This window comes from Vipera ursinii (genome assembly GCF_947247035.1).
Source record: "Vipera ursinii genome assembly, chromosome: 12".
Lineage (NCBI taxonomy): Eukaryota > Metazoa > Chordata > Lepidosauria > Squamata > Viperidae > Vipera > Vipera ursinii.
In genome coordinates this window covers 11,394,279-11,406,022 of record NC_139525.1, presented here as the reverse complement: position 1 = coordinate 11,406,022, position 11,744 = coordinate 11,394,279, and the positions used below count along the sequence as shown (strand labels likewise).

Sequence of the window (11,744 nt, the reverse complement as noted above, 5' to 3'; positions counted from 1 at the left end):
GCCAGGTTTTTAGGTCCCGGCGAAATGAACGAAGGTCGGGGGCAGTCCAGAGTTCCCTTTTTGATGTGGTCTTGGAAGAAGTGGAGGGTGCACCCAGAGAAGCAAGAACTGCCAGCAATGTATCTAATGAAAGGTCTGTTCAGCACGAGTTTGAAGAAGAGGTAACCCAAAATGACATTGAGCAAACATCAGAAGAATTGGAAGAGGAGCCATCAGGAGAAATGCTGGATTCTGAGAGTGAATCTAGCCATTTTCATGATACAGACACTTCAAGAGGAGAATCTTCTGTCTAAAGGGAGTTAGAGGGGGAGTTGAATGTGTGTTCTGAAGACTGCTGAAAATTAATATACATTTAGCACTGTTAGCAGAGTGTTTTACTTTTTTATTATGTTTTGCTGCCTTTGATTTCAAAGGCAGTTTTCTCCTTCAACATTAAACAAATATAGGTTTTGATATTTGATATTTTAAATATATAAATGATTAAATATAAACATTTTCTTCCAAATGTATACAAACAATGATAGCGTCTATATGTGGCATTTTTTCCTTATCAATTTGTTATTTTGGTAAAAAGCATCTTAGATTCACCATATATCTTATTTTCATAAATCTTGTTTAAGCTCAATTTCTCCTTAATATTCAATCAATTCTTATCAGTTATAATTTTCTCAGTAATTAACATCTAAATATCCAAATTGTTCATTTAAATACACCATCCCAATGTTTTCATATTTCATGTTATAAAAATACTATATTACTTATCTGTCATAACATCTACCTATAACATCTTTTCCAATCAATTTATGTTTCCCTTCTATTTGTAAAAGTTAATTTATTAAATCACTATATATTCTTTTTTCAAAATTCTTATTCAGCCTAATTTTCCCTCAATACTTCAATCACTCCTTAATCCTAAATCTTTTCAAACTTAATTTATTTTTAAAATTCAAACTTTTCATTCACTTACATCAGCCCGGTATTTTTACATTTTGTTATCTTATCAAAAATACTGTATTACCACCAATTTGTTGTTGTTGTTAGCTGCGAAGTCGTGTCCGACCCATCGCGACCCTATGGACAATGTTCCTCCAGGCCTTCCTGTCCTCTACCATCTTCTGGAGTCCATTTAAACTCACGCCTATGGCTTCAGTGACTCCATCTAGCCACCTCATTCTCTGTCGTCCCCTTCTTCTATTGCCCTCCATCTTTCCAAGGTTCATTTGTTCTGCTCCAGTTGCCTGAAGGCACCAAACAGCACCAATGGAAGGGGTATTTCTCCAGTGGTGGGATTCAGCTGGTTCACACCACTTCAGCAGAACGGATAGCTAATTTTTTGTTGCGCAGGCCCAGAATGAACTTCCAGAAGTGGCATCCACACAGGGAACCGGTTGTTCACATATTTGAATATTTCTGCCGAATTTGAATTTGAGGCTGTAGATTCACACACAGCAAGAAGCAAGGATTTGGTTTGTTTGACATATCCTAAACTGCTATGAGGAGCCAGCCACTGTGGTTTGCAAACCATGTTTTCACAGGTTAATACGTCGTCGTCGTGCTATTGCGCTGGTCTACTTTAAAGCATAGTTAAGCAAACTATGCATCGCTGTATTGTGGGACGCGGTGGCTCAGTGGGTTAGGACGCTGAGCTTGTCGATCAGAAGGTCAGCAGTTTGGCAGGTCGAATCCCGAGTGCCGCGTAACAGAGTGAGCGCCTGTTACTCGTCCCAGCTTCTGCCAACCTAGCAGTTCGAAAGCACGTAAAAAATGCAAGTAGAAAAATAGGGACCACTACGGTGGGAAGGTAACAGCGTTCCGTGTGCCTTTGGCGTCTAGTCATGCCGGCCACATGACCACGGAGACGTCCTCGGACAAGCGCTGGCTCTTTGGCTTTGAAACGGAGATGAGCACCGGCCCCTAGAGTCGGAAACGACTAGCACGCATGTGCGGGGGAACCTTTACCTTTACCTTATGCATCGCTGTAAAACAGGGCTCTTCAAACTTGGCCCTTTTAACGACTTGTGGACTTCAACTCCCAGAATTCCTCAGCCAGGCACGCCTGGCTGAGGAATTCTGGGAGTTGAAGTCCACAAGTCATAAAAAGGGCCAAGCCTGAAGACCCCTGGTGTAATAGGTTGAACCTTGGTCTAAATCTCAGAGCACTTCAAGTGAGCGCTTCTCTCTGTTTAGGTCTGTATTCTCAGATTTCAATCTGAAAACTGAATCCTGGGGGAAGCCGAGAGATGGCAAGCAGCCTCTGCTGGCGGAATAATCAATAATCAATTACAGGAAAGGGTTCACACACACACACACACACACGCACCCGATATGCAAAGCAGAAAAAGCAAGGACTCCGTTTGACTGAGCTGTCCGGGCACGTTTCCCCCCGTGAATTTTCCGTTTCTGGCACCGACCTCCACCCCTTCCCTAATTATTAAGGCCTGGTGGCTCTCCAGGGCGCCCAATGGGGGGGGTCCCCAATATTTATCCCACCTCGTTCCTTCCAAGCGTCCCTTCCCCCCCCTCCAAACCACCCAGCTGCTTCACAGCGATGGAAACGGGGAGGGCTGGGATGTGGCTCAACGGAGCCTGAGGGTCGGGGACTCCCAGCCTCCCTTTTGCAAGAGAGGGGCTCCCCCAAAAGCCAGGCTGGGTAAACAATGTGCCGGAGCTCCGCCCCGCCGCCAGCTGGCTTCCGACCAGGCGGCTTCGGAGGAAGGGGGAAAGGGGAGATCCCCACCCGCCGCCCGGGATAGGTTGGCGCGTTTGCGCGCAGATTTTAAACCGGAGCGAATCCCGGAAGCTGCAGAGTTTTGCGCGCCGTTGGGCAAAAAGCATGACGGATCTTGCGGCTTTGAGCCCGGCGCGAAGAGAAGAGTACCGCAGGTATTTCCGCCTGGAGGGGTTTTGCATACGTGGGGAAGGGGCTTTCTTTGTGGGGGGGCTTGGCAGGATCGGGGTCAGAGGGGTTTCTTCCCCTCCCCCATATCCGGTGTGTGGGGTAGTTGGTTCACATAGTGTGGTGGGATGGAGGGTTTGTTGTCACTGTGTGTTGGGGGGAGAGAGCACGGCGGGGGGGGGGGAGGCTCAGCTAATCTCAATGTACACATGTTGTACTTTGACAATCAAGGTTTGTTTATTTATTTCATTTGTTTTTCTACTAAGGGGGTCGTCCCCAAAGGTCCTTTTCTTCAAAAGGCGGTTAGACTTCCCCCCCCCACCCCCCTTTGACAACGTTTGCAAACGAAGAGCGCCTTTGGGACAACCCGATGGTTGAGAATTTCCATAGGGTAGATACCAAGGGGGTCTTTTATCAATGGGAGGGAGCTAAGAGCGAAGCAGAATCATCTTTGGGGTGGGGGGAAAGAATGCGAGTGTCAGCCCTGCCTCTGCTCGTGCCTTTAAGTAACAACGAGTCTTGCCTGTGTGTCAGAATCCATTTGTATCCCATTCATAAATCCCCATCTGTATGTTCTAAAAATCTTAAATCTCTCACTGGGTTCTGCCATTCCCAAGGAGGAGAAGAGAAGATGTTAATTGGCTATCCTTATACATTTGTTAAAAGGGACAGGGTGGCTCAGTGGGTTAAGACTCTGAGCTTGTCGATCAGAAGGTCGGTAGTTTGGCAGGTTGAATCCCGAGTGCCGAGTAGCAGAGTGAGCGCCTGTTACTTGTCCCAGCTTCTGCCAACCTAGCAGTTCGAAAGCACGTCAAAATGCAAGTAGGAAAATAGGGACCACTCCGGTGGGAAGGTAACAGCGTTCTGTGCGCCTTTGGCATCTAGTCATGCCGGCCACATGACCATGGACACATGACCACGGAGACGTCCTCGGACAAGTGCTGGCTCTTCGGCTTTGAAACGGAGATGAGCACTGGCCCCTAGAGTTGGAAATCACTAGCACGCATGTGCGGGGGAACCTTTACCTTTACCTATCCTAGCCTGCCTGGAGGCCGTCATTAGACCAGGGAAAGAACCTTTGAACTGAGAAGAACAAAGAAAGGGAGTGGGGGGGGGAGAGATCTGGTTTGTATCTCCAATTAGAATCTGAAAGGGAGGAAGGAAATGTCGTAAAAGCATGGAAGATCCCTTCTCCCTTGGAAGGTTTTGACACCTGAACCTTAATTGATCTAGGACTGACCAAATGGACTGAGGGGAGGGGGTTTCACTCGGGGACACTTTAAAAGTACCAACCTGTAACACAGTTTTCAGATCCTGTCTAGATTTCCCACTGACAATTATGTTTTAGTAAAAGTTCCTTTTTGGACAATTCTGACTTCAAGAGTTTCTCTTTCCTAAGACGTGGATTGGGGTGGGACCTGACATTCTGTTTGGTGGGACAGGTATAGCTTACTAAAGTTTAAGCAGAACGCAGTAAAGCCAAGCCAAAACTGGAGTTTGCACGCCCAAATTCTGAGTCAAGCTTTCCCCATTGTGTTCCCCCCTCCCACCTAATCGGTTTTGAACAAATTGTTTTGGAAACAGCCTCTGTTTGTAGACTGGCAAGCAGCTGCATTCTTCCCATTCCAGAGAAGATGCCGGCTGGCATTCGCACTGTTTTAACTTTCACTTTCTCCCATCTCTTAACTTTCACTTTCCCCCCCCTCCTGTTTTCCCCACAACCACAATGGTGTGTGGTGGGTTTGCGCTGAAAGAGAGGGATTAGCCCAAAGTCACCCATTCGGGTTTCATGTCTTAAGGCAGGACTGCAGCTCCTGGCTTCTAGGCCAGTGCCTTGACCACTAACTGGCTTAGCGTTTGGCGAACCAAGCCAGCGGTGACTTACTGGGCAAAGTATGCCTAAACACAGCTTAGAACTGCGGTGTCCAGCCTTGGGAACTTGAAGACGTGTGGACTTCAACTCCCAGAAATTTACCATCCAGTTCTGTTCCCAAAGTTGGGCACCCCTCGCTTAGAAGAAGATGTGAATTTAGCCCTTATCTGGATAAAGTCCTGTTTGCTAATAATGTCAATGAAGAACCTTGGCTGCACGTGTTGCTTAAAAAAAATCAAATCTAAAGTGAGGGGGAGACTAAGTTTGGATGTCATGGTTCCGATAAATGACAGTTCAAACAAAATGCAGGCATTGTTTATCTAAAAAATCTTAATAATGAAAGGAAACATGGACACTCATGGAGGGATGCCAGAATCTGAAATCTCCTCCCCCCAAACCCATCATAACACACACACAATCCCCGCCCTTATCTACACATCATAAATCACATTATCCAATTAGTTTTACATATGAAGTTTCACTTCCCATTCTGTATGGGGGCTTTTCTTATCTTCTCAAAACATCTGATTGATGTTTCACCCCAAAGCGAAGCAATTAAAGTAACAGGCTGTCTCTTATATTGTCAGTGCAAAAATATGTCAATGTTTGCAGCATTGACATTGGAACTGCATCTTCAATTATTTAGAAGAAAGACTTGATGAAAACATTTGCTGAAAGTAAAGGATAACTTTGCAACGCTGTCATCTTGAGGCTGTGGAACAGGTTGCAACCAGCCCTTCTCTGATACTAGAACGCCACGTTTAGGAGCCGGAAGGAGAAAGAGGATAATATACAATGCAGGAGAATGTGTTGACTTTTCAGATTTGCAAAAATCCCCTGGCTTTAATACAGGTACTCCTCGACTTACCATCATAATTGAGCCCAAAATTTCTCTTGCTAAGTTAAGTGATTTCCCCACCCCACCACCTTTTACAGCACTTCTTGCCACATTTGTTAAGTGAGTCACTGCAGTTGTTAAAGTTAGTACCACAGTTGTCAAGTGAATCTGGCTTCCCTATTGACTTTGCTTGGCAGAAGGTCACAAAAGTTGATCACATGACCCCGGGGACACTGCAACCGTCATAAATATGAGTCGGTTACCAACTGCCCAAATTTTGATCACAGGGATGGTGTAGCAGTCTTGTGAAAAATGGTCGTATGTCATTTTTTCCAGTGCTGATGTAACTTTAAATGGTCACTAAATGAACTGTTGTAAGTCGAGGACTACCTGTACCAGCCTAGAAATAAGCGCTACTATTACCACCCACCTCCAAATCCAAGGCACTTACGTTGCACAGGCAGAAAGCACTAAAATAATTCTCTTCTGTGTTCTTTATTTTTCTGAGTGGTTTTCTGTCTGTTTGTTTCTGACTACAGAACTCTCTCTTGATTTCACAGATATGTGTCCCAAGCAAAGGAGGAGGCCAGAAGTGGGAACTTGGAAGCATCTGTCCAATTGTTCCAACAGGCTCTTGAAATCCATTTCAGTGAAAGGCTGACAGCGAACGTTAAAAAGTTAGAGGCAGCCTTGGCTTCTCTGGCTCTGGATCAAGAGGATGACTGCTTTGTGGACGTGTGTCAAAGTGGACTCATGCTGTATGAAGAAATGCACAATAAGCTTTTTGATCATCAGAAGGAAGGGGTTGCTTTTTTGTACAAGTTGTATCAAGATGGAAGGAAGGGCGGCATCCTGGCAGATGACATGGGACTCGGGAAGACCATTCAGATCATCGCGTTCCTCTCTGGGATGTTTGACGCAGAACTCATCCGTTCCGTGTTGCTGATTCTCCCAACTACCCTTCTTAACAACTGGGAGAAAGAGTTTGCCAAGTGGACCCCAGGCTTGCGAGTGAAAGTTTTTCATGGGACCAACAAAGCTGAACGCAACAGGTATCTGGAGCGGATCCAGAGGAGAAAGGGCATCTTGCTCACAACCTACCAGATGGTCCTCAACAACTGGCAGCAGCTATCTAGCTTTGGTGGGAAAGAGTTTGTTTGGGATTATATCATTCTGGATGAAGCCCATAAAATCAAAACTCCATCTGCCAAAACGACAAAATCTGTGCACGCCATTCCTTCCAAAAATCGCATCCTTCTCACAGGGACTCCGGTCCAAAACAATCTCAAGGAACTTTGGGCTCTTTTTGATTTTGCTTGCCAAGGGTCACTTTTGGGTACCCTCAAAACCTTTAAGATGGAATATGAGAATCCTATCACAAAAGCTAGGGAAAAAGACGCCACTCCTGAAGAGAAAGTTCTGGGACTTAAAATCTCGGAAAACCTGATGTCCATCATTAAGCCCTATTTTCTCAGACGGACTAAAGATGAGCTCCAGAAGAAGAAGAAGACTGAGTTTCCAAGCCAACTTCCTGAAGACCAAAGTAAAGATGTTGCTTCTGCCATGCCTTCTCTTCCTCGAAAGAACGAGTTCATTGTATGGGTGTTTTTAGCACCTATACAAGAGGAAATATATAGAAAATTTATCTCTTTGGATCATATCAAGGAGCTGTTGACGTCTACAAGGTCCCCACTGGCTGAACTGAGTGTCCTGAAGAAGCTCTGCGATCATCCAAGGCTCTTGTCAAATCGAGCATGTATTCAACTTGGGTTGGAAGCGTCCAATTATAGCGAACAAGAAGTTGGTGAAAATGAACCTGTTGAGTTTCCAGACATGAAGAGGAGTATTAAACATGTTTCTGATGAGATGCTAATTCAGGAGTCAGGAAAGTTGAGCTTCCTTGTGGCGCTGCTGGAAAGACTGCAAGACGAGGGACACAGAACTCTGGTGTTCTCCCAATCACGAAAAATGTTGGACATTATAGAGCGCATCTTAACTCACAGGGGCTTTAAGCTCATGCGCATTGATGGGACAGTGACCCATTTGGTAGAACGAGAGAAGAGAATTGGCATGTTTCAGAAAGATGGGGACTACTCTGTCTTTTTGCTTACTACTCAAGTTGGTGGGGTCGGTTTAACCTTAACAGCTGCTAGCCGGGTGGTGATTTTTGATCCTAGCTGGAATCCAGCTACAGATGCTCAAGCTGTGGACCGAACTTACAGGATTGGCCAAAAAGACAATGTCATAATCTACCGGCTAATTACCTGTGGGACAGTAGAAGAGAAGATCTATAGAAGACAAGTCTTCAAGGATTCCTTAATACGTCAAAGCACGGGTGATAAGAAAAACCCCTATCGCTATTTCACTAGACAAGAGCTAAGAGAGTTGTTCACCCTGGAAGACACTCGAAGCTCAGCCACACAACTGCAGTTGCAGTCCTTACATGCCACCCAAAGAAAAACAGACACCAAGTTGGATGAGCACATTGCATATCTCCATATGCTGGAGATATTTGGCATTTCTGACCATGATTTGATGTACACACGTGAGACAGCACATGAGGACGAAGCTGAAAATGAAGAAGCCCACAGGTACATTGAACACAGAGTCCAAAAAGCCCAAGAATTAGTGCGACTAGAATCTCAGTTGAATGACCAGCTGATGAGAAATATCAGAAACATGACTGAAGGAGCATGGCTGAGAGATATAGATTCATCCAACCAGCCAAAAACAAAACCACCCAAGTCTTCATCAAGTGACACTCTTGGACCATCCATGTCTGAAAGGACAAGCCCAATAGTCGTGGACTCACCCACCCCATCCATGAAGAAATCACCAACTCCTCCTCCAAGTCCTGTTGTTACGTCACCTGTATTTATTAGTCCTGTCGTCAGTAATGAAGTTGTTGATCTTGTAAGTGATGATGACAATAATGTTAGTGATATGGTCAATTTGAGCTCTAAAATGACCAGTCTGATGATTGAAGATGTGGCTGATGAGCAAATGATTCAAATTATTTCTAATACGGAGGATGCCTCGCCTTCTGAGGAAAAAGAACACCAATATTGCAGCCTCCAAGAGTGTGAACTAAAGGCCGGGACAGGTCTTGTGTCCACTTTTCTGAGTCCTTCACAATCTAACAAAGTGGACTGCAGTCCTGAATCCAGGGCAATCTCTGAGCTACCTGCCAAGGATACGGATGATGAGCAAATGGTTTTCCATGCAACTAATACCGATGTTCTTTATTCAAAAAACCAAGAATATCAACTAAGCGGACTGCAAACAGAGGAGCAAAATGAAAGCCTAAATGTTGTATCTTCTTTTCCCCAAGCGGTTTCATTATCTGTGGAAGGCTGTGTCATCTCTGAATCCAAAATAATCTCTTGTGATCCATCTCCTGAAGCAAGAAGTGAGCTTAAGGATGTCCAGATGAAACTGCTGCAGGAGTCATTTCTGTATCCTGATGATGGCGGGCACCAAACTGAGACTGAAATGTCACTTGATGTTCTTCCAATCTCTTGTGGAGATGCCTGTGAAAAAATGAGCAGTCTGCCTATTGAAGATGTGGCTGATGAGCAAATGGTTCAGATTATTTCTAATATGAAGGATGTCTCGCCTTCTGGGGAGAAAGAACCTCCCAGCCTCCAACAGTGTGAAATAAAGCCCTGCAGAGGTCCTGTCTCCCCTTTTCTGAGTCCTTCACAATCTAACAAGGTGGACTGCAGTCCTGAATCCAGGGCAATTTCTGAGCTACCTGCCAAGAATATGGATGATGAGCAAATAGTTTTCCATACAAGTAATAGCAATGTTCTGCATTCCAAAAACCAAGAGTATCAACTAAGCAGACTGCAAACAGAGGAACAAAATGAAAGTCTAAATGTTGTATCTTCCTTTCCCCAAGCGGTTTCATTATCTGTGGAAGGCAGTGTCATCTCTGAATCCAAAATGATCTCTTGTGATCCATCTACTGAAGCAAGAAGTGAGCTTAAGGATGTCCAGATGAAACTGCTGCAGGAGTCATTTCTGTATCCTGATGATGGCGGGCACCAAACCGAGACTGAAATGTCACTTGATGTTCTTCCAATCTCTTGTGGAGATGCCTGTGAAAAAATGAGCAGTCTGCCTATTGAAGATGTGGCTGATGAGCCAATAGTTCAGATTATTTCTAATATGGAGGATCCCTCACCTTCTGAGGAGAAAGAACACCAATATTGCAGCCTCCAAGAGTTTGAACTAAAGGCTGGGACAGGTCTTGTGTCCACTTTTCTGAGTTCTTCACAATCTAACAAAGTGGACTGCAGTCCTGAATCCAGGGCAATCTCTGAGCTACCTGCCAAGGATACGGATGATGAGCAAATAGTTTTCCATACAAATAATAGCAATGTTCTGCATTCCAAAAACCAAGAGTATCAACTAAGCAGACTGCAAACAGAGGAACAAAATGAAAGCTTAAATGTTGTATCTTCTTTTCCCCAAGCGGTTTCATTATCTGTGGAAGGCCATGTCATCTCTGAATCCAAAATGATCTCTTGCGATCCATCTCCTGAAGCAAGAAGTGAGCTTAAGGATGTCCAGATGAAACTGCTGCAGGAGTCATTTCTGTATCCTTCTGATGATGGCGGGCACAAAACTGAGACTGAAATGTCACTTGATGTTCTTCCAATCTCTTGTGGAGATGCCTGTGAAATAATGAGCAGTCGGACTATTGAAGATGTGGCTGATGAGCAAATGGTTCAGATTATTTCTAATATGGAGGATGCCTCACCTTCTGAAATGTCACTTGATGTTCTTCCAATCTCTCATGGAGATGCATGTGAAATGAATGAACTAGATGCTGTGGCACCCCATGAGACCAGGGCTAGCAAAATGACAGAAAACAGTGCACTGCAGAAATCTGGAGTGAGAGAAACCAGGCAGGATGGATCTTTTGCCGTTTCTTCTCACTTTCAGGTCAATTTTAATCTCTCCTTGGAGGAGTCGGAGAACGGACCACAAGCTACCTCAGAAAAAAACATGTCATTGGAGGACAGTGAAAATGACGGATTCCAGCTGCGGTTGGATAGCTACTGTAGCTCTGCCACTGAGTCTGTTGGGGGAGAACATGGGCATCCCAGAAACCTCCAGGCTAGTAATGCTGTAGATGGCTCTGTGGTCACTGACGATTCCAACAGTCCATGTGATAGCAGAGACAGTTTTTGGTGGGGGAAAAAGAAGCCTACTGCAATTATTGTTTCAGATGAGGAAGACGAAAATGATGAATTAATAGATGACCTGGATGAGGACAAGCCAGATGGAATGTGTATGTCTACGCCAAAGACCAACAGGCCAACGCCTGCAATTTATTTTTCTCCAAGGTTCAAACTGAGTGGAAGAAGATCAACAGCTTCTCATCGATCCCTTTTTGATGTGGTCTTGGAAGAAGTGGAGGGTGCACCCAGAGAAGCAGGAACTGCCAGCAATGCATCTAATGAAAGGTCTGTTCAGTACGAGTTTGAAGAAGAGCTAACCCAAAATGACATTGAGCAAACATCAGAAGAATTGGAAGAGGAGCCATCAGGAGAAATGCTGGATTCTGAGAGCGAATCTAGCCATTTTCATGATACAGACACTTCAAGAGGACAATCTTCTCTCTAAAGGAAGAGTTAGAGGGGGAATCTAATACATTTGGAAAAAAGAAAGCTCTAAGTTACTGTCCTTGAGTTGAATGTTTGTTCTGAAGACTTGTTCCTATGGTTGGATTTTATTTTGGAGAACTAACTGCTGAAAATTTATATACATTATATTTAGGACTGTCTTAGCTGATTCTTTTAATTCTTTATTATGTTTCATTTCAAGGACAGTTCAATTTCTATCAACCATTTTCTCTTGGGTATGGCCAACGTGCTGGAATTTGGAGAGTCATTTCTCCTTTAGGTAGCTAATCTTTCATTTGGCTATATTACTTGAGACCTTCATTGCAATGATGATTGAGTCTCCGATTCAAAAAAAGTTATTTTTTTTTTAAAAAAATCCTGATAATAGAAGACTGATGTGCCAGATAAGGTCTGATTAATGTCTAGCATTGACAATTGACTCATATGCTCCAGTAATAATGACATTTAGCACATGGAAAATGCTTAGAGCCAGGGCTTTTTTTG

General features: G+C 44.4%; 1 protein-coding gene across 1 annotated transcript; it reads left to right on the top strand.

Annotated features, from left to right (window-relative positions):
• Positions 1-6,456: 6,456 nt before the first annotated feature.
• Positions 6,457-11,241, top strand: LOC310645841 (uncharacterized protein; the record flags this gene model as incomplete). Its single annotated transcript, XM_083371861.1, has 1 exon — positions 6,457-11,241. Exon 1 carries the CDS (start codon positions 6,472-6,474, stop codon positions 11,239-11,241), a length of 4,770 nt encoding a protein of 1,589 aa, XP_083227987.1. The 5' UTR covers positions 6,457-6,471.
• Positions 11,242-11,744: the final 503 nt, after the last annotated feature.